This window comes from Bacillus rossius, chromosome 12, assembly GCF_032445375.1.
Source record: "Bacillus rossius redtenbacheri isolate Brsri chromosome 12, Brsri_v3, whole genome shotgun sequence".
Lineage (NCBI taxonomy): Eukaryota > Metazoa > Arthropoda > Insecta > Phasmatodea > Bacillidae > Bacillus > Bacillus rossius.
Window position 1 is genome coordinate 14,786,481 of NC_086339.1, and position 24,434 is coordinate 14,810,914.

The window sequence follows — 24,434 nt, forward strand, 5'->3', positions numbered from 1 at the left end:
CCGAAATACACTAACGCCAAAAAATGTCATTGCAGGTTTGCCACAAAGGTTAGGTTAGGTTAGATTAGGTTAGGTTAGACTAGGTTAGTTTAGACTAGGTTAGGTTAGACTAGGTTAGTTTATACTAGGTTAGGTTAGACTAGGTTAGGTTAGGTTAGGCTAGGATAGGCTAGATTAAGTTTGGTTAGGTTATATTACGCTAGGTTAGGTTAGGTTAGGTAAGGTTAGGTAACGTTAGGTTTGATTGTGGTATTTCGACGTTAGGGTACATTAAGAAACACACGAAATTCATTCAGTTGTTATTTCAGCGTTGTGGCACACAGCAGTTTTCTAGCTGTCGGCGTTGTGGTCAATTTTGACATTCGGCGTTATGGTATTTCGGCGTTGTGGTAACGCCCCCCTGTGAACTAGGTGAGGACGGACCATCGTTTCGGACAGTTTGGGCTTTGGTATTGGAGACTTGTTTTACCGGTGTATCCCGTGCAGGGAAACCCACGCCGGAGGTTTCCCCGTGCGGCGAGAGCCGGGGAATCTACCTCGCGGATCGAACCGCTGCGCCGACCTGAACACGCGCCATCGACGACGTATCGCGACCATCGGCGCCGCGACGGGCGGCGAACTGCGGACAGCGACCAGACAAGGATCCCCCGGGGTACGTGATTCACACACGTCACGACCTGGAACCCACCCGCGAGGCAAGCATTTGTCTGAGACTCGCTAGCAGGGAGGAGGAGCAACTACAACACTAACAGTCTCAACACCCGGTGTGCTTACACATACTCCACGGATCACATACATATTGTGAGTATACACATGCACAATTTTTTTTTTTAAGAGAAAACTTCTATGGGAAGGTTTGGATAGGGAGTAAATTCATGTAAGTCGTCATCGACATGGTCACGTGACGTGTTGACGATAACACTATATCTGTTTCTATTAGTATAACTTATTGCGCAGTATAAAGTTAGTATAACATATATTAATATTTTCTTATAGATATATAGTTTGAATAAAGAAGAAACTGAGTCTTTGTAGCAATATAACCTAAAAGTTAAGAACATCATTATTTATTTTTTTAATACCTACAATTACTATGCAATGCGAATTTTATAGTAATTTAGGAGTTATTTTACTAACGTGATAAAACAAATTTGTTGTGTGATAATATTTTTTTCGTAAAAACTGCGAAAAGTTTTTCACTTCTGTCGGCAGTCCTCATGACAGCTTTGAAATTTATTTTTTTTAAATAGAAGTATTACACAAATTTTATTTTTGAGAATGTTGATTTTTCAGTACGTAAAATACCTAAGAGCAATCAAATTTTACGTGGGACGCAAGCAAATGAACTTCCACTCATAACGTTTGCTTGGACTCGGATTTAAACCCGGGGCCCACAGACAGGGCCGTCGGGGAAAATCAAAGAACCAAGGGCAAATGATTTTTACGGCCCCCCACTCCTTACTGATCACTTAAAAAAACTTTTCAAATCCCAGATATCTCATAAATTTTAATTCTTAAAAAAAAACTGTTTATTACTGTAGCTACAACTGCAATCATGATCCGTGTGTGTGTGTTGCATTAGCTTGTAAGGTTACCCAAATTTAACATAAATTGTAATTTGAGTATCGGAACTCAACTGGGACTCTTTGCCCGGACCCCAGGCTTCGAAGAGAAGTTGCAAACAACACGAAAGTGACCTGAAAATACGGCTGGCAACTTCCACCAGGTTTTCCTCATAAGAACAGTTCCTTGTGGGAAACAAACCCGAATACAAAATCAGGGCCGTTATTATTATAGGGGACACAATAATGGGTGATTTTATTGATTTAGATTTTTTTTACTGCATTAAAATATGCAGAATGTCCATAAATAATGTCCCAGTTTCGATTGTAACTATATTATAACAATTTAACTTTGACTATTAAAAAACATCATAAATCCAATTGAAGGTAAATTAACCTAGTTTTTCTTACGAATGTCCAATATCTGTACCTTTAGTTGTACTGCACACATCCAACCTAAAGTCCAATTCTTCCCACACATTGGTTAACACGTCTGGAGTAATGAAGCAAAAACCTCTTCGTTTCTGTGTCTCAACTTTGAAAAATCATTAGGTAGCGGCGGAACGTAGACACGATCTGTTATAAAGTCCCAAAGGCATTGAATTATGTCATGTGAACGTTGAGACCAGCGAAAAAGAGCTATGTCGTCTCGACCATTACGACCATTCAAACGGCAGGGACTTCAACGTTCAACCACTCTCGTACGAAGAGATTCCAATGGGGGAAATAACAGATTCACTATTAGAAAATTGCAGAACAAAACGCTTTTGCTCAGGAGTCGACATTTTGCGTAGATGGCGCTGCAAGTGAGAAAACAACAAAATAGTACTTGCGCATTCGCTTCTTATTTAAAACTGTTAGAGTTACTCTTTAATTGTCAAACAGGTACACAACCTGCACTAAAGCACAAATGTAAAATATCTGACATGAGGAAAGTAGGCAAATAACACAGCACAACACAAGCAGCAACAGAAAACAAATAAAAACTAGATCAACTCACAACAGAAAAAGTCCTGAATTATCCTATAAACACAATAAGAAACAAAATTCAAAGTAATGAAGCATGGTGTCTTTTAGCACAATTTATGAGTAATATAACATATATTTTTTTAATGATTTGTCCTCATTTTCTTTAAGGTATGACAACAATGATAGCAGCGAGCATTACGATGCTGTTCCTGATATTGAAAACATCAGCTGGAGTCAAATTCGTACAAGGAAACACCGATAGAGACCAGAGTCTACAGTATTTCAGGGAAACAATGGCCATAATACACCGTCACGTGAAGGACGAGAAGGACAGCACAAGGACGGTTGTGGTGTTCGCCGATGGCACTAGCAAAACACAAGACCTCATAATCAGCTCGCTGGTTTCATCATCAGTGCCTGTGTATGTCTTCAACCGTGAGGCACATTGGAGTGATAGCTTGCCAATACAAAGCACCGCGTTCATAATCATGTCTGACACCAAAGATGTCGGCGTGTTTATGGACGGATTAGCAAATATCTCCCGTCTTTCCTTGTGGAACCCCCAGTCCCAAGTAATGTTGGTAGACACTAATTCAAGCCAAAGTAACAACGACTTTGCATATCCGTTATTGGAGGCAAGTTGGAAAAAATACGAAATTTGGAAAATATTACTGATAACCAGAACTAAAAAGACTTCTACATTTGAAAATATTGCAGTTGCCAATCGCTTTAATCCATTTTCGAGAAAAGGTAAAACAATAGATGTTACAAATACCAACAATATGTATGAAAAACTACCCCTCAATCTTATGGGGTATCCTGAAACATGTGCTGCTTTCAAATATCCTCCATTCTCTTTTGAAGTTACCAAGCCAAATGGCGATAAGACAGTGGGTGGGATGATAGGAACATTTGTCGATATTATCTCGAAAGTAGTAAATGCTTCAACGTTTAGTGTTATAAATCCCTCCATAGATTTATCAAACTGGGTTATTCCAGAATATTATAATCACACTTTTGATATCGTACACCCGTTTGCTATTCTACAACCAAGTAATTTGAGGGATGCCACTTATCCATTCGCGATTGAAAACCTTGTCCTGATAGTCCCCAAGGCACAGCAAATGCCTATTTGGATGAATGCCATACTACCATTCACTTATCATCTCTGGGCTTTGTATTGGTGTTTTTATATCGTCCTAGTTTTACTGGGTAAACTTTACTCGCGTTTTACAAACACGAGAAAACCTTTCTTGTCCTGTCTGGAAACTTTCAGGTTATTTTTCCTTGGTATGTCGCAACATCATATAAAACCTGCAGGATTTAGAGTGCACGTGTTTACTGTTATGATATTTAACATTGTTTTAAACAACGCGTACACAGGATGTTTCTCCAGCTATCTGACAGTCCCTCAGTACTACCATGACATAACCACCATTGCCGGAATACAAACACAAAACCTTTACGTGGGACTCCCTTCACAATATGGATCCAACGTTGTGTTTGACTTAAATAGTCTCATTTCCACCAGTGATTTCTCCGACGAAATTTCCAATATACTACTGACCCGTTTAATTTGGGTGGATTCAGTGGTAAGTGGACTTCTTGAATCAAAAACGTTCAGGAACTTAAGTATTCTCCATCTTTCCCCAGCAGCAAGGTACGAACTCAGCATGCGGGAGAACTTTCTCAATGGTCGACCGTTACTGCACATAGTAGAACAAAATATTGGCTTTTTGTTTTTGGTAGTTGTTTTACGGAGAAATTTTCCTTTCCGAGACAAAGTGGACTGGTTGTTATGGCAAATAAGAGAAGCATGGTTAACAGATAAAGTTTTCGTGAAAGATTTCGAATCGGCTTTGTCTACATACGAACTATACGATGATACTGTAGTGCCCCTCAATATGAATCACTTGCAAACATTTTTCATCGTGCTTGTATTGGGAATTATGGTGAGCATGGCCGGTTTCCTACTAGAATTAAAGTTTCCTCAGTCTAAACTTAAGTATGTTGGATGTTTGTACAGCTAATTTCTTTTTTATTTTAATATTATTTCTTTTTTAAATCATGGCATTCTCTTTATAGCCTGTTTGTTTCACGGTAATGTAAATAATTATGCGTGCTTGTGTACGCCAGTGACCGGTCCCGGCTTCGCACGTTCGCGGGATTCGATCTACTTATGTGGCCTCGATTAGATTTAATAAGTAAGTATTTATAAGTATCAAGTTCTCGTGAGTGCCCGGTGTTTTAATATATATTTTTACATGCACTGCCCATAACTAAATTATTTTCTTTGTTAACAGTATGATTGGATTTAGTTTCATATTTAATCGGATAAAAATTAATACTATGTTGGTCAAAATAGCTTCTCATATAACTAAATATTTTTGAACCAATTAAAATATATAAAAGTAGTTACTATGGGTCATTCGTAGAAGATAGACATATGCTGTCGCAGACTTTTCTGTATGCATTTTAAGACCTAGAATTCTGTAGTACATAAAAATGGTTTGTATCAGTCATACATAAGTCATCGCAAGCCATGCAAGCGCCATAAAAGAGGCATTTTACGACGATTACAAAACATCGAGATCCTCTACTATATTAAAATTTAATACGAAAGTGTTATGAACATAAACCTTCCAGGGGAAATTCTCTAAAGGGTGGTGAAAACCGCATCAAAAGTAATTTTGTAATTCATAAGAAGTAAGCGAACAAACACACAAACGCAGATTGTGACTTTGTTTTGTACTATATAGAGAAGAGATAAATTACACATAACAATGAGAGTTTTATAATAACACTTTTTTAATTCCTTACATAGTTTTTTTTAGGTTTATGTTTTGGAAAAAAAAATGAACGGAGTTAATAGGGTAAGTCACATTAACTAAAAATAATAATTTGGTTTTACAAGGTTTTTGTACCTTAGTTAAGACTCATTATTACCCACTAGATTGGGTTTCTCGTTTTAATGGTAACTACTATATATATATCTGCAGACATTTTCTAACAGTAGTTAAACGTCTAAAGATAATCTAGCAATAAAAATGGTAAAATGTATAAGATAGTGTCTTATAGTTTCAAAAATAACGTATTATGTAATTGTAATAAGATAAACATAATCACACAAAATACAATAATGTTTTAAAAAAGTGTGTAAAGCTGAGTTTTAATAGTAACTTTCATCAATCCACACACTCTTCACGCAAAAAAAAAATATTTTTATACTTCTTTGCAGAACTATTTTTATGTGCATTATCTTCAAAATAAATACTGCATGGAGTGCACTGTAATTGGGCATTTAAATCATTTTGGCAAAAATACCCAAAAATGAACGCAACTCGTACATTTGATGACAAAATTTGGAGTTAGTGCTACTCGGATAACTTTGGTGACAGAGTTAACAATTTCATGTGCTTTTTTCTCTATAGATAGTTCGCATGTACGGTAAAAAGACAACTTCTGTACAAATTAATAAATACTTTTTAAAAAATGTGATTTCTTTTTCCGCTGTGCATTAGTGTACGGCACAGAGACGTCCGAAAGTGAAGTTTATTCATTTTTTAAAAATTTTACTAAGGTGTATTTTATTTTCAAGCTGGTATAAAAACATTTACAGTCGCTACAAATATTTGATTTATGCGAGATTTGAAACTATTGTTCTCTCCATATAAGGCAGTCTGTTATTAAATGTATTTTTCAGGCGAACTGTTTATATAGGAAAGAAATGTCTCAATAATTTTTGTTTTAAGTCTGTAAATTTTTGGACTGAAAATTATTAGTACCTAATATAAACACCGTGAGGCAGCGATGAATATTTTTGTTGATAAATTAATAAAGTAAAATAATTCACAGTAATTATATGAACTTATTTGTTTCCGTGGTTTCACTTAAACTTCAAACCTGATTTAAAACTTTTGTACATTATGGTATACTTATACGTTATTGGAAATTATGGTGTCCTTCCTCAGTCATACGAAAGGCAACGGTGAAACGTTAGCCACGAAGATCTTTGAGAACGGGAATTCCATCAGCGGTATGTCCCTGAGCTTACAATGAGAGCTGTCTATGCTATCTCTGTAAGTTTGGTGCAACTTGGGTAGGCGGTACTGTTAATAGTAAAATACCCATGCCATTACATAGGAAGGTTAATATATTAAAAACATTTTTTGGACACACGACATTGCTGGTTACACGGTATGTCGAGACTTCTCGATAACGGAAAAAAAAGGAACACAGGCCAAAATCATACGATTTCAAAAGTTTAGCTTAACCTAGACAGCGTTTTCCAAATTTGTTTGTCTGTATTAAGTGCTATTGTTGTAACTGTTTCGTCGTTGTGTTCGCCTTTTCTGTGATATTTTTTCTAATTCCTTCCATGGAATTCTCAGTGCGTTCTATGCATTTAACTTATTTTGACCTTGTCTGTTTTTGGCCTGTTTTCTGTTTGTTTGTGTATTTATATATATTTTTTGTCAATTTTTGAGGTAGTTCAATGACATACAGTATAAACCAACAAAGGTGGCTGTAAAAAATATTAAATAAATTTTTCCCGTTGCAATAAACTTTCAAAGAAGGTATTTGTATGACGTAAAAATCTAGAGTGACACAACGATGAATAGAACTGCAAATAGCGATCCATAAAATAATGTGATCAAAAATACAAATAATTTGCAGGGTGAATCAACACAGAAAACCAAATAGACCAACACTTTATATTTATTATTTACTTATTAGTATTTATTTTTCGTGACATACTTATCTTTTGCTATGAGGGTAAATTAAAATTTTCCTTTTGAGGAAAATTTATAGGTATACATTAAGTGCTAGAACTAATTATTACCGAATAAAATTTAACTGGCGGTAAATTTCATTTCCAGAAATAAGATAATAGAAAAAAAATCAAGCCTAAAATGAGGTGACCTAATGATATTGTCGCGGTTCGAAATTTTGCAGGGTTTTTGAAATTAAATTTAGGGACTATACTGATTGCACTCTGGGCTGGCTGCTCTGTTCACTCGTTGGCACAAGTGGCGTGACCATGTAATTGGGGCATGGGGCCGGCGCGGAGAGCTGCTGGCTGGCAGATTGCACTTTTTTTTTTTTTTGTTGGTTCGGCCGGTGCTGGCGCAGCCACGGGCCGCAGTTACTGGGGCGCGCTGTCGTAACAAGCCGCGCGGTGTGGCCTGCACGTCGGGGTAGAGGGGGGTAGCCTTCTCAGCTGTCATAGTTAGTTGTTTAGTAAATTTGGCTTCAATAACCAGCGTTTGTTATGCTAGGCGCCTAGGTGCGCGCGAATTGAAGCGCAAGTGAGTTTATTGTCTCGGGGCTCACTCAGGCGGAGGCTATGCGTCTCACCTGTGGCAAAGAGTTGTTTAAGTTAGTTTATCATGTAATCGTGTTCAAGCTCACTCAGGGGGCGGCTTTGCTTCTCTCCTGTGATAAAGATTCCGTTAGATCGTAATGTAATCGTCTTTAAGCTCACTCTGGCGGAGGCTATGCATCTCGCCAGGGGTCACGAGTCGTTAGTGTCACAGTTTGGAAATGTAATGTGTTTTCCGGTTTTCAAGGGCAGGAGAGCCCCCTACGCTAGTTTTAAAGAAAGAGATCAATAATTGTTCTGCTTATTGGAAAATGTGAGTTTTGAATTAACTTTGTTTTAATTTTAATTATAAATTATGGTGTAATGTATTCTCTCTCTCTCTCTCTCTCTCTCTCTTTCTCTTGTATGGTCGTTCAGTCGTCAAGTACTGAAGTGATTGTTGTTGTAATTCTTAATCACGATATGAAAATGTTTTAAGACTGATTTTGCTTCTTTAAGTTAAACAAATAAAATCATTTGAATTTAGTATGAAGTTATTTTTCAAAATCTCCTTTAGTTCATCTCTCACCAGACATCCTGTACGGGATGACGAACCTATTCACTTCGATCCGAGGTACATTAAGTATTTTATTAAGTTAAGAGTTATAAGTTGAGACAAAGCGATTATGTTCAGAGTTACCCAAAGAAGTTAAAGAAACCTCGATATAGTTTTCGATGGACTTAATTTAAAATTTGATTTGATTGATTTAAATTCGAATATTTATTATTTTATTGTTTAAGATTTCTAAACGCGCGTGACAATATATATGGTAAGCGGCATCGCACTAGTATAAAAAAACCTGCATTTATTTTATTATAATCCTAGGAAAGGAGACTATGTACTTAAAAATAACAATGTGCTCTAACAAATAAATTAATAAAATATATTTCTTTCGTGTTGTTGAATTTATATAAAAAATAAATATTTTAACTAAAATAACATTACAGGTAACTATTTTAGTGTTAAGGAAACTACCAAAGTAAAAGTAGGAAAAACATCTAGCTATGGTGATACACAGTGCAATGTATATCCAATAAATAAATATAATGTTGAAACTTCGCACTGAAAATCATTATTAAAAAAAATCACTCGCCACGAGAAAATTTGGAAAACTGAACTTTCACGCCCCGGTAACCAATGGATGAATGCAACCATAATTACAACTATTAGTATGTTTTAACACGAACAAAAAAAATGGTGTCCAATGATGAAGACGCGTAGATAAATAAGTATAACAAAAATACAGCGAAACGTTAAAAAAAATACACATACGAACGACACTAACCACAGTATTATTCGTGTTACGTTCTGGCTGCATGAAAATTTTGACGTCAGGCTGTACCCGAGTCGCACATTCACCGTCACTAGAGAATCTACTACAGGATCGACCGTGAAGAAAGAACGTGGTATCCCACGCTGGGCCTGTGGCAGCTCGGAGTGGCATGCGGAGGATTTCGAATGAAGATTTAGCAATCGCTTAATCTTTTAGAAGTACATTATAAAATCGTTCTGTTTGCCACAAAAAAAAAGTTTTGTTTAGGTATATTCCACAGGTAAGTAATGTTGCTTCCAAAATTGAAGTTTGTTTGGCATGCGTGTTTACAGAAAAAAAAATCAAGCTCACATTGACATTAAAATACTGCAAGTTAATACTATAGCTATAAATAAAAGTGTGTGTTACGATACAAACAAAAATATTTTGCCCTAATAGAAAAAGTAACGTATAAACGAAGCAAACATATAAAAGAAAATTATATAAGTTAATACCTGGCTATATCAGGGTTCGAAATTGATAACCCAGTTAAGTCTTTGCCTGCTTATTGACTATAGACACTTACACCTTAACTTATGAATGATAAAACAGTCTAATGTCTATAAACAAATTAATCTCAACCTAACTGACCAACTATTTCACCCTTCACTGGTGCTTAGCTCGACAGTGACTTGGTGTACCGATAGTCTCAGTCGGCGCAATACGTCCCATCGCTGTCACGCCACTCGCTGTCACGCTTCTCTCCGCTGTCACGCCACTCGCTGTCACGCTTATTGCCGCTGTCACGCCGCTCGCTGTCACCCTGCTCGCTGTCACGCCGCTCGCTGTCACGCCGCTCGCTGTCACGCCGCTCGCTGTCACGCTGCTCGCTGTCACGCCGCTCGCTGTCACGCCGCTCGCTGTCACGCCACTCGCTGTCACGCTGCTTTCTGTCACCCTGCTCGCTGTCACGCTGCTCGCTGTCACCCTGCTCGCTGTCACGCTGCTCGCTGTCACGCCACTCGCTGTCACGCTGCTCGCTGTCACCCTGCTCGCTGTCACGCTGCTCGCTGTCACCCTGCTCGCTGTCACGCCGCTCGCTGTCACGCCGCTCGCTGTCACGCCGCTCGTTGTCACGCCGCTCGCTGTCACGCTGCTCGCTGTCAAGATGCGCCAGAACGCTGCCACGGATCCTCTACTCTTCGGCCACGAACCCTCCCTTGCCAGTCGTTCGTCACCACGAAGTTGTCAATCCCTCCCTCCCCCCGCCAACCCCCGCGCAACTGACTCGCTGGTATGGCAAACGACTGTTCTACAATGGCAAGGAAACGGAGACGATTCACGTTAAACGCAAACGGGTCTCTCTCAACATTTAACTATCGCGTCTGCTGCTTCCACAGTGCAAGAAAACGTGACAAATGGCAACTAATGAGATGGCATTTCAAGGTTACGAAATAATAATGTAACTAAACAAATATTATACTTCGAGATCATAGCTCGAGCAGAATTTAAATACATAATAAAAATAAACGAGCAAAGTAATAATGGAAGACTAGATATTCTTGTACTCAAAACAATTTTTTTCAGTATTTAGAACAGAAAAAAAAACATGGCTACCACCGCAGCCAAGTATGTACTTGGCTTCTATTGGACGCACGGGGCCACTTGAAACGGAAGAGATTTCAGCATTGCCGAGCTAATCCGTGCGGGTACGTCTTCGTCTGCTTGCAATTGTGGAAACTCTGCTCCTTGAATTTCGTATACATTTCCGTGATCCGTCTCATTTCCGTTCCCGTGTCATCGTAGAACGGGCCTAAACGAGGTACTCGAAATGTTGTGAATGGTCGTCGCCGATAGGAGTATCTCGTACCTGCCGACTGCAGTGAGCAACAATGAATGACGATGGCCGAAGTCTTCTAGACAACATCGGTGCTCTTCTGAAAATGGACGGAGCGTAGGTTTTGGTAGACAGAAAGCTTAAGTGTTTTTTTGAATCCATGTCACACTGTTTTCATCTTGAAATAAATTCACAAAAAAAATTGATGGTTAATGTTGAAAGAACGATGGCTTCCTACGGTACGGTTGGACATATATGCACAAAAATGTTTGAAATCATGTCACACTGTCGAAGTTTATTTTTGGACTGAGATATCTCAAACTCTTCAATTTTAATCTTGCTTTGAAATTTAGTCAACGCAACACAGTGCTGGATGGAAAATTTTTAACTTTTTATAAGTTTTGTGCATTTATATTAAAAATTCTATAAACTTAACTCACATTAATATTCGTTCAACAAGAAAAATAATGTTCTGTGATCTTTAAAAGTAATAGACACATCATTAGCTCTTTTTAATTTATATACAATTTTTTTTTTTAGATTTTTCACCTTTATAACTTCTTAAACAACCCACGTGTTCTTCAACATTTCAAAGATTCTTTGTTATGGAAACAAACGCCATTGCTGTTTTAACTGTGCACAATTCTGATCGGCTGATTCCGTCGATAAAACCAACATATTTCAGAAACCGTCTTAATTTCAAATTATTTGATGGAAACTCAATTCACCTAACTGGTAAAACAAAACAGGCTGCGTTAGTGACGTTTTATGTGACGTCATAACCCTCCAAAGTTATTTGAACAAACATTTTGGAAGGCGTTGGAAGCGAACTTATACCTACGGCACTGTGACAGGCCCTATGCCAAACTTGGTTTGGAGAGGGGTCTTTGGTTAGGAAATACTCTAATGACCAGTTGCACCATTAGAGCTCAGTCGTGATATCGTTTCATGAACTGGTTTGATCATTGTTCGATCACTTCTTTTTTTTTGTTGCGCCATTGTGTTTTGAGAGCCGAACGAAGATCATTTGGTACAATGAGCTGAACCGGGTGAACTGGCGTTTCATAGCGATGATCTCGGATCGTGTACGAACTTTAATTATTTTTAAGTCTGTAGGCTATTACTGTAATAATACATAAGTATCAGTCAGTGATTTACAAAATGTCAGATCATATATTATGAATGCATTAAATAAATTCCTGCTTTTTCTAGCATTACAAACAATTCATATCGATCATTAGATTTGTAATAGTACGATTTTTCTTGCACACTTCTGCCGTGATGTCTGATATATCTCATTTTCAATACTTGTCATTTTTCTCAGACGCTTTCTCACCCGTATATCTAATACAGCACAATAAATGCTGAGTTATTGAATTTTGACTCCATTATTTGGTTTCGTAACAATTTTTATTGTAGTTTCTCTATGTAAACATTAAAAAAATACTTATATTTTGCGCCATATATAATACACATTAACTGCTGTTTGTAAAAAGTTAAAGAAAATTTCATGTTTTAAATTTTGGTCTGAACACACAGAAAATATGTTTTGTACTTTAACAAAAGTTTCCTTTGGAAACCAGTTGCCAAGAAATAATTTCAAACATTATTATGGTTATTTTCCTTGTTTGAGATACGTTTTTGAACATTATATATATATATATAATATATATATATATATATATATTGGCGCTTACGAGAATGGTTAAATAATATTGATTGCCATTTAATGTAATAATATATATATATATATATTTTTAACCATGGGAAAGATAATAGAATATTTGAAAATGGACCTTATTTTTTATCATGCTTATTATTGTGCGCAGTTAACACTGAAAGATATTCAGGGAATTTTTAGAAATAATTTAACCAATGAAGGAACTTGGACAACACAAAGCATGAAAATCCGGGTAAGAATCCGAACCCAATCCTAATGCTAACATTTTTTCTAGAAATACAGATCCAAATTTACAATTATCTGAAATTTTACATGATAATTTCTGTTACATTTGCAAAAACATTTACAATGTAGTATCATAATGATCCCTCACTAGAACTAATTTGAATATCTTTACATGGTTGGCCAAAAAAAACAAACTAAAAATCACACATCTAAGGGTGAAGCCAAGCTTTAAGATTCACACAAATATACAATCACACTTAATAAATCCAGAAGTTGCAATAAAGCTGCTTGCATTGTTTTACCTAAATTTTTCAAAGAACAATGAAATTTTATTCCTAAACAATAAGTTCTCTCAACGTGTTCAATATAATAAAGCAAACAATATATATGCGTATCAAATGCATTAGCTTTCATGATACCAAGGATCCGATGAATATTATCGTTGACCTGGAAAACATTCATGAAGCACGGGCAGTGTAGATCCATATTTTCCAATATTTCGAGAGAGATAGGCGTAGAGATACAGACTGAACACGTCATACGACATTTCCAAACACCGCACACTTGTAAAAGTGGATATAGATAATGCTCGTTTAAACATCGTGCCATACGGGTATGGATATTATAAGAAAAATTTTTTTCCTTTGATCCACAATGCACGGAAAATCAACACCAACTTATAGCGCAAATTCTTTAATTTTTAATCTATGCATTAAAGAGAAGTATGAGTAAGAGGTAAATGTAAAAACAAAGTTGAATTCTTGTTGATGTGTGATATCTTAACAATCGGTTTATGGCATTTGGTAGGAATAATTTCTTGAATGGAACGGAAGTCGCATGGAACGGAAATATGTAACCATGGTGCTGCCATCTGTGTGGGTGGTGCGAACCAAAGTTCACAAAACCAAAGAGAAAATTATTAGCATTAACTGTTTATTGAATTTTTAACAAGATTCACGGTATTTTAATAAAATTCCTTGACGAAATTCATGCCCAAATCAGAAGTTTAGGATATTTTTCTAATCTTTTTTTTTATCTATTATCGGAGCAGTTTCATTATAAATGTTTAAATTTCTGTCTGCTAGTAAAATGATTCAGTAGTCGACGTAGCTGCTCCGACAGCGAATTCTTGCGGTGGGGGGTGGAAACTACGTGTGATTCGCGTAAAGAAATGTAATTGAAAACACCATTTGCGTATATATTTAAAAAAAAAATATATGCCTACGTTAAATTTCGTGTCCAATTTCGTAATATAAGCGTATTTGCAACATTAGAACGCATACATTCCTCGTTACTGAGGTTAGATGTTACAAATCTCTCCGAGTACTGAAATAATCTCTCGCGTTTGTTTTTGCTAAGTTCTTTGAACTTTCAAATTTTCAGCAGTTATTTGAAGGCTGTTCTTCTAGGGACGGCGGACTCAATGGATGTGAGGGAAGCAACGTGACCCAACAACTTTCAATGTAGTCCACTTGATGATATGTCTTTTATCCCAGTATTGGCCAATTATATTAAGAGTTACTTAATATAGTGTTTTCATATTTATTATTATTATTTTTCTATACACATCACTTACACAAAAAAAAAAACTTTGATTTACAGGAAATTAATACAATAATCACAAAAGTTAGCGTTTGTACGACTGCTAAAAGTGTTATTCATGTCTAAGTGCAATATACATCATTACATAAAAAACACACCGAAGGATGCAGATACAAGAGCTCGAGAAGACACCGGACAGTTCAGTCTGTCCTGGAACAAAAGGAATACGGGAAATAATCGTGGTGTTAACCAATACGAACGGTCATTCAGTGCGTTTCACAACAAATCTGTGCCATTAACATGTAAATGATCGTAAAATGAATGAAAAAAAAAAAACTGTTTAAGTTAAATCATTCGCATGGCCGCTCAATAATCTGTTGTAAAGGCGATATTCTCAGAAAGAATAATACACTCGCAGAACTTCTAGACTTAACATTGTTTCTAGCGTACTGGACGCAGGTATGCGAGGCATGCGAGGCAGGCCTGTGGGTCTGCTACCAGGTCGGTGGACTACCCCCTTATCCGGTCCTCGGCGCTTTGTCATTGAACCCTCCGTCCCTCTGGAGTATTCTGCGGGATCCCAGAACCCACCTTGTGAGTGACGTAACTAGGACGCCATTGTTCTGGGAGCTTCGGATGTCAAGTCAACACCGATGACGCGACACTCCTCAAAGGAGCGCGAGACCGTTCCAGAGGCGGGATTAGGGGCATAGAAACGGCGATGTCAGCCCCCCCGAGGCAGAGGAGTCAAGGGGGAAAGTGAACCCTTGGTGAGCAAACGCAGATGTGTGCGAGGAGACATGTTTGTGCATCGGGACTTGTGCCGCGTGCGACGGACGAGTGAACGTGCGAGGCAGTGCATATCCAGGCTGTTAACTCTGGCAACTAGAGCACCGGGCAGGCAGTATGACTGAAACTGCTCACATTGGGACTCGAACCCGTTTCTAAAGCTCATTCCTTTTTTTTTTTTTTTTTTTTCCCTCTTCCCTCTTCCCACTTTCTTATCCACAAATAGCCCCCAGCAGGGGGTAGGTTTTTAAAGCCCCGACCGCCCCCACCAAAGGATACAAGTTAAACAACACTATAGAAGTAACTCAGCATCATATTTTCACAGACATCCACACATAAACTCTATTTTAAAACAAGAGGTAGTGGGCGGCAATCCGCGGCCTGGAACTCTTCGCGGGCCCTTGGTTCGATGCTTTGTTCTGGCATACGGACCACGAGGCCCGCAACTGCTATGATGACAATACAGTTTGCGGCACACTGTGTCGCAGTGTTGTCTGATAAGCAAACAGTCTGAGCAGCAGCAGAGCAGTGCGCTGGGACAGAGGTGCGAGGTGAGAGGCGAGCGGCAGGGAGAGACACTGTCGAGCTGAAGTGTTGCAATTGAATTAATAATGAAAATGTAGTTAATTAATAAAACTGTATTCAATTAATTGTTTTCCCACTCATAAAAATATGTTTTCCAAATTAATTTTAAACATAATTTATCATGTTAAAATTATAAAATAAACGTAAAGGCCCTATGTGCTATTTGACATAGGTAATAGTAAATCTTTTTTTGTAGTGTCTGATTTTCGCTAACGTTAGTTCCATTTTAAATCACACCTAAATAAGAGAATTTTTATATAAGCAAACACCTTAACTCTCGGTATACGAGATTTGGTAGGAGTAATTCTGTGAATGGAATGGAAGTCAATTGGAACAGATATGTATAAACACAGTGCTTCTATGTGTGGAAATTCTGAAATCTCGAAAGTATGGCAGACCTGCTTGTATCTTCCCTATATATCTCTTGTGAACATTGCAGAATTTACACCTCGCATAGGTATTAAAAAAAACTTTATAACAGTACAACATTCCTTTTATAATTTATGTTAAAATTTATTGTTATAAAAGAGACAACTTAAAAATACTTAAAAATTCCGGCATTGCAATTTTGAACATCCTTAGTTAACAGTGAAATGTAGACATAGCTCAGCGTTCGTCATACTGTAGATATACAAGAAATTGTTAACCTTCTTATATTAGACGCCATTTTGAATAAACTAATTTCCCGATTAAATTTTTACAGTCAAATCTTAAATGCCGAATCAGCTAAATAATGTTAAGATTTGTTTGTATGAAGTATTTAAAGACTTATTTTTGACGTTTAAGCAAAAAAAAAAATATACGTACACTTAGTGTTATAATATGTGTTTCTAATTTTTTTTTATTAAACGTGACAATTTACACATTTCGGCGGCGCCACTGTGTTCGCGTGAATATAATTAAATGGGGAGTGGGTATGATGTTATTTGTGTTTCCATCAAACCCATATCTTAGCAACGTTATTCACAAGAAAGTCATGTAGAAAAATGTTAAATGAGTTTGTTTCAGTGCAGGCCGCGGGGATAAATGTCGTTATCGCGGGAACGATAGCGCGGGGCAGAGGCATATCTCGGAGGATCGAACCGACGTGTCGAGCTCCGCCGCTGCTTGAATTGAAAATGCTCGGGCAATAACGCAAATATTACCCTGGCGTGACGCCACAAGCGACAAGCAACAGCCGACGGCACACGAACCCGGGGATCGACCACGGCTCGAGCATAAACTTGCAGAGCTGCCCCATTGGGCCGGACACCCGGCCATGTCCGCACTGGTACAGGAGTCCGGAAGAGCGAGATGAAACTACTGCACACGCTCGCTACACGGTGTTCCCATACCCTGTGGATCGCGGGGATATTGTGAGTACACACTAACCGATATAATACGGAAGTAAGGGGGATTTCTCGAACTAGCTTGGCAGATAGCAAAAAAAAAAAAAAAAAAAAAAAAAATCGCAAGAAACCTAAATACATTGTTCAATAAGTTATTGCAAGTGATAACTCATCAAGGTAATCTCACCAGGCACAAAAAAAAAACTTAAGACCTCCGGCACACCAGTATAAAATGGCCGGCAAACTGTGGAATGACTTACCAAACATTAAGTCGAAACCAAAACTTCCACTGAGAGTATTTTTCCAGAAGTGCAATGAAAATGAAAATCTAGGTCAACCGTAGCGATATAATTACAGTTATTTAAATATTTATTTTAATAAAGATCATGACATAAAATGTGAAAAAACAACTGTATTTGTTGAAAACCGGTCCTTAGTGTAATTATCGTGGGTAAAAAAAAAATTAAATTTTAATCTGTTCGGTTCAATATTCTTTATTTTTGAGCATTTCTTTTTTTCAAGGAGCAAAATTCAAATGTACTACGAAACTGATTTATATTGAGCGATATATATAGGCTATAATTACTCAAATAAATTTTATATATATTTATATATAATATCTTATCTCGGTGGCATAATCATAATATATACTTTTGGGTAGAATGCACTTTAAACCAAAATTTAACCCCCGTTTGAAGATTTTTTCTAGTAGCATGGAAAACTAAGATTTTCGATATGTCGAAAATGCACTTTTTTTTGGAGAGAAAATAGTTGAGTAAATAATTAAATTACTTTTTAAAATTATTTAAACTGCACTCATGAAAATTATGGTTTATGTGACATAGTCTCTTATGCCTCCGAGGTACAGATATAAACTGTTCCGAAGAAATGACAAGGCATGAACATGAACTTAATGGGTGTCCGAAAACGTCAGAATGAACGGAAGGGCTTAAGAGGCCGTGTCAGTAAATGTTTATTTCCAAAATTCTGCTCTAAAGTTCTCTCTTTTAACAGTGAGATTTAGTGGCTTTTTCAACCGAAGGAACTGTAGCCGCAGCGCGTGAAAATGCCACTATACCCTCATCACAGGATTAGTGGGAAGGTTGACAGCTCCAGCTTACTCGACGAAAAATGTAGCTAGTTCCTTGACAATCTGAGAGGATGACAATCTAACCGGCGGCTCACTAGGAAATTGCGGATGCAGGGATTCAGAGTCAAGAAACCTCACATTTACAACTGTGGAATCAGTCGTATCTAAAAAATTTAATACTTTAAACGTATCGGAATACAATTAATCTTAAAACATGTGGTAATTATTCTTTATCTGAATGTAATATTCTGTGAAAAATAATGTTAGTTGACATTAAAAAGAATACGAAATTCATCATGTAATGCTATAAAAGGATAATAACATAAATTCATATGCTTAGATATTACATATACATTGCATACAACCTAAATACAATCTCACTTAAGTCAGACTACCTCATTTTTTACAATGCACCATCATACAGTTTAACAGAGGTAGGGGAACCTCTTATGGATGTTGTTTCAAAGATTTAATATTTACAAACATCACTATTTATCTTATTACGGTATGTATCTTTATGAATACGAATTTACAAAAAAAATATTGAATTGATTACATTACACTTTAACATTACACAAGACTAAAACACTCACAAAACTTAATTTTATATATTGCTGTAGCATATTAGACGACGAAATAACTCACAAGACTAACATTAAAAGGGCTGCATTACAAATTTACTTTAAGAGGTGAAAATATCCTTTAAAGATATTTCATTACCTCATTGATTACATAATACTGCCGTTAATGTGATCGTAGATATAAAGTAATGAAATATATATTCCATATATTATGTAAATATTTAGAAAACGTCATTGCTTATAGATGCTCATTATTTAAATAATAAAGAATCTTTTACTTTAATGTACTGAACAAACAAAATATTTATAAGTTAATAAGAATATGCTTAGTTGAGTAACATCTTCAATTTGTATTGAATTCAATGTACATATCGAAAATCATGTAAAATGAATGCAACTGATTGAATTCAATATATATTTGATCTTGTGAAACGGCCATAATGGTGATGTAGATAGTTATAGATGCTCACATGCATCGTGAGAGTCCGTATAAAGCCTATTACAATTATATAAGTATACATTAAAATGCTTTTAAAATAGACATGTGTGATAATATTAAAACTTGTTTAAGATCATCACAAAAAAAATTAAAATCCTTCAACAGTAAGTTATGTTTTATAAGATTTTAACAGAACACACATACAATAAGAGAATACTAATCATGCCACATAATTTAACACAAAATACACATTCCAGTAGGCGCTACGTAAAAATAACTTTTATTTTTATGCTGATAACTCTGCATTGTTTTATATATATCATTATTTCTAACTTTTAATATTCTCTACACATTAACTGAAATTACTTATTTACAGAGTCTTAGCAAATGTTGGTCTGTACTACATACAGTTCGTACGATATCTCTACGTAAAACACATATAGTTCATTATTATTAATTTCAATTATATTTCCATCAACATAATTAAATTAGTATAGGGCCTAGGTTGGTCACTGTTAATTGAGTACTTCTGAAGTATTTTCATTGTGAGTTAACATACATACCAAATGCCATTCTTCCAGTAAAGTTGCAAAGAAGACAACAAGATAATATAAGTATGTATGTAGTACCATATTTTAAACCCCTATTAAATGAATAATAACTAAATATCTTTTCTGGACTATTAAGTAATATTTTTATTACTGTTATTTGTAACTGAAATAAAATGACAACTAACAAATTAGTAAAATATATAATTAAGTGCGATATAGTGTGACATTTGTACTTGGACGGCAAACGAATATAATAAAATGTCTATGACAATGTTAACTTTTCTCATTATTATGGAAAGAAACCAAATGGGCAGATAAGCATATTTTACGCTGACATTTAAAAATGCTCAATTCAAAATGAACACTCCCTAGCAAGAAAATTTATTTTGTATCACCACAAGAAATCAAACTGTGGCGTAGCCTAATTCATAACATCCTTCGTACAGATTTCTTGGTCTGCTTTTCTGCGCAAGAAGTTTTCGTTTTCTCCTCTTTTTCTTTAATAGCTTGAAGGATGTAAATTGGGTTCCTAATGGGCATCGAGCGGGAATGCCTGGGGTCTACTAATTCAGGAAGCATACAATCCATATACATAAGTTTTTCTTTCATCTGACAATTCCAGAAATTATCGTCTCGATAAATTTTTCTATTTTTGAGCCCAATGGAGTCCACAGACAAAAAATACAGTACAATTTCCTGGTAACATGAAGCTGACCCTTAACTTGATAGTAATAAGCATGCTTCTTGTTGATAACATCAACATGTGTTTTATCGTTTACATTCCAGAATGTGAATTTTCTAGATAGTATAGCATCGTCAGGAGAAATTTCTTTTGCTGACGATGGACACTTAAATTCAACAAAGCCATCAGAGTCAACAGTTCCATCCGGGGTTGCACCTAAATATGAATGTTCTGGGTCTACAAATAGTCCACATGGTTTGATTTTGACTGAAAGTATTTTCTCAAGTTCTTGAATGGCGTTCATTTCATTTTCTCTTCCCCACAACATGGCATCGGTGTCGAAATCATGCACATCAGTTTATGTCTATATTCATTTTTAAAATTTAATTTGAAATTTCTTATAACTTTATGCTTGACGTAATATAATTTTCTTGTTTAGTGTTTAAGTACCTGCTGTTAACATAATTCTTGTAAAAACTATATATCCAATTTATTCTTTGATATTTTAGATATTTGGGATGCAGATTATTTCAATAGAATTTTGCAATTTACACTGTAAATATATATTTTTAATATGGTTATTTTGTCAAAAATCATTTGCACTATATGTGATTCAGGATTCCCACTACATTTCATAATTAAAGACAGTGATTAATTATGGAAAACACTGACTACTCGATAATTTAAACTCAGTATTTACAAACATTATATTTTATTTTCGTAATTGACTGTTGTGCTGAATGTGACTAACTCATTCGCCATGCCACTGCAATATTATTGAAAACACACGATTAGCCTTCAAACAAATTAGTCTTCACGAATGCTTCTGTAGACGTAGCATGACAATCAGCGTTTTGGAAGCTGTCGGATGTAATTTAGCAATATACCAGTCATACTCTTACAATAAATAAATTTTGTATCTTACATTTCATCATATCGTTTAGTTTTGATACGATGAGGCGTTTCAAAAATCATTGAAACTGTTACACGACTAGTACTTTTTGCTGTCAATGATACAGTTTCCTGAGTTTTAGGATTTTGTTAATAATAATAGGAAAATTTATGGCACATATCATATCTATTCATTTCGATGTACAACAAAACGTTTGTGATATATATGTTGAAAGTAAAAGACAAAATTATTTTTTTATGGGGAACAAGGTGGCACATTCGCATTTTGGATGTGATAGTGATCTCAACATAGAAATTTTGAAGCTATTCACCACGTAGTGTTTTTTTGTTTCAATGTAAGGAAATATAATAAATGAGATGTCGGAATTCATCCATTAAAATAATTGCACCATGTCAAATAGTTACAATTACAATCCCTGCTTCAGAATTATCGGAAAGTATACAATCTGCGTGCACATCATCACTGTTTATACTGTTATTTAAGATTCATCATTGGGCCAAATAAAATTTTCAATTTGATCATTCAGTATGTTCAACAAAATAAATGCTAAATCAACGAAATAAAAAAATTAAATCTCACTTCAAACACTTACACACTAGGATGACACTCCGAATTGTGTCAGTGACAATAAAATAAGAGGCAGTACACATATTATATTTTCTTTGTTGCCTGTTGTTCCTATGTTCCTAACCTTGTTTCTTAGCCATTTCATTAACTTCAAATATAACATGATAAAACTGCAATTAAAACACCAAAAGAGTCTAAACAAATTTAACATTGGATTATTGTGGGCAAGGGAATATGTAATTTCTCATGATAATAAACCTAGAGGGTAAAACTATTCTCAGCACTGGCATTCTGCACACGACGTTACATTATGGATATTGCTTTTAATTTAATTTGTACAAGTTTTGGGCGATCTCTTGACTATCTTTAATGTTCGTAGCTGATGTTGACAATTTACTATCTATTAATGTTAATATAATAAAAAAATTACTTAAATTTTTCCTTGCATCTCCATTTCTGCAAACTTTCCCCTCTGTTTTTCTTTCTTCTAGTTGAAATAAACACCCGACTCTTGCTTGATAAACGACGGTTTTTCCCTGTATAAAAAAACACCATGATTTTATTTCTTCCCGATGACAAACAAAAAAGTTGTATGGTCGCGAATAATACATTCGTATGGCGTCACATCAGCGGAATATTCCCTTAGCATAAATGTGTGAAGACTGTGGCACTTGTGGAGAAGTAAACCTTCCCTCGAACACAAAAACAAATGAACGAACAGCTTTTTTTTTATGGGATGTGCAGTTGGAGATCCCTGGGGTGGTTGAAGGGTGACAGGGCCATTGAAGGGTCGGGGGGGGGGGGGGGGTGAAGGGTGACAGGTCGGTCGCCAGACCAGGTAGTAAAAGTTCAGGGGCTGAGGATAGAAAAAGCCTATCTCCAAATTATTAAGTATAAATGTTGTCATGTAATAGTTAAAGACTTGATTACACCCAGATTTATAAACCCATCATGATCATGAAGACACTGATCGAAAGGTAATGTGCAATACATTTGAATGGCGTTGTCAGTTTTTGCTAAATAATTATAAATATAAGTAAAATTTCAATGTATCTGGACAAATCAAAATATTGATAATATCATTTTCATCACAGAAATAAAATATGATATGATAACTAAATTTGAAAAAAGCGGTTATGTTAAATGTATTGTATACTTTCAGTAGGCAAAATTTCCGGCCCCTACCTCTTATAGACTTTGAGAAAAACTGCCTTTTAAAATAACATTGATATAGATAGGAGCACAAATTTGTGACACGGCCTCTTAAGGAGCGTGCAGTGTGCAGTTCGCGCGCACAAGGGCGCTACTCCACCGGCTGAGAGACACGCGACTCCTGCGCAGTGACGTCACAACCCTCCGCCCGAAGCAGGTGACGAGACGCGAGCTCAGAAGCCGATAAACATTACAGACCGTCTAGAGTCTACAAACAACTTCAATGGGAACTATCTTCTTTATCTTGTTTTCTATTATTGTGCAAAAAAGGCGAAACGTACGTTGTACTTGACATAGTGACTTATGTTCATACATCACGGAGAAATGTGAAAATATAAGAAACTTCAAAATGCTGCCAACATACTAATTACTACTCTAGTTCACCAATTATAGAAGCCGGCAACTAAAACATTACACCTTTTACCAGACGTTAATGCAACTGAACTATACTTTTGCGCTTTCATTGCTAACTACAAAATCGGATGTTTACTATACAATATTACATTTTACGCAGTTTTGGGTAGAGATGTTTTCAAGGGTTTATTTTATAAAGTGTTCAGTTAAGCGTAAATGACGGTATGCCATCACAAAAAAAAAACTTTACTTCCCTGTAACTATTTTTCTTAAAATTTATTTTAAACTAATATTTTTAGCTATGATTTATTGATATATATTAATCAAAACATATAACAACTTTGAGATGTTTAATTATGAACAGAAAAATTATTTCTGAAATAAATATTATTTGAAAATTCCTGCTGTGGTATCTTAATAAAGCATTTTAAAATTTTGTTTGATCGAAATACAGGCTAATTTATTGAATAGTATTCTGTTAGGTAAAATCAAACCATTATCTTTAAATATCTCACCAAAAGCAATTTAGTAAATTAATGCATCTTTGCTACTATATTTTATTTATGTGCGATTTGTCCCTACCTTGCATTCTGTGAAATTTTGTGCTTTTCAGAAAAAATTTATATTAGAGAGTAACACCATTTTCTTATTTACGTTTTAACACTCTTCCACAAGTGTTGCGGTTCACACTGATAGCCAGTCTGGCAGGTCTAGCAGCTAAGAGTAAGTTAGGTAGCTAATGTCTTCGAACAACAGGAAGGCAGGAATGAATGACCTCACTTCCAAGAATGTCTCTACCTGCTAGCACTTTAGTTTGACAACATGGCAGCTCGCCCCCTTTCTGTCACGGAACTTGGGAGATTATCTTACCCGGGAATGCCCAAACCTAATAGAAAGAGAGATCCCACGCAC

General features: G+C 36.0%; 1 protein-coding gene across 1 annotated transcript; it reads right to left on the bottom strand.

The window, feature by feature from the left end:
• Positions 1 to 9,855: 9,855 nt before the first annotated feature.
• Positions 9,856 to 17,045, bottom strand: LOC134537254 (transcription initiation factor TFIID subunit 1-like). The gene is made up of 2 exons (XM_063377524.1): positions 16,951 to 17,045; positions 9,856 to 10,306 (listed from the first exon to the last, which is right to left on the bottom strand). The coding sequence occupies exons 1-2, from the start codon at positions 17,043 to 17,045 to the stop codon at positions 9,856 to 9,858; spliced, it is 546 nt and encodes a 181-aa protein (XP_063233594.1).
• Positions 17,046 to 24,434: the final 7,389 nt, after the last annotated feature.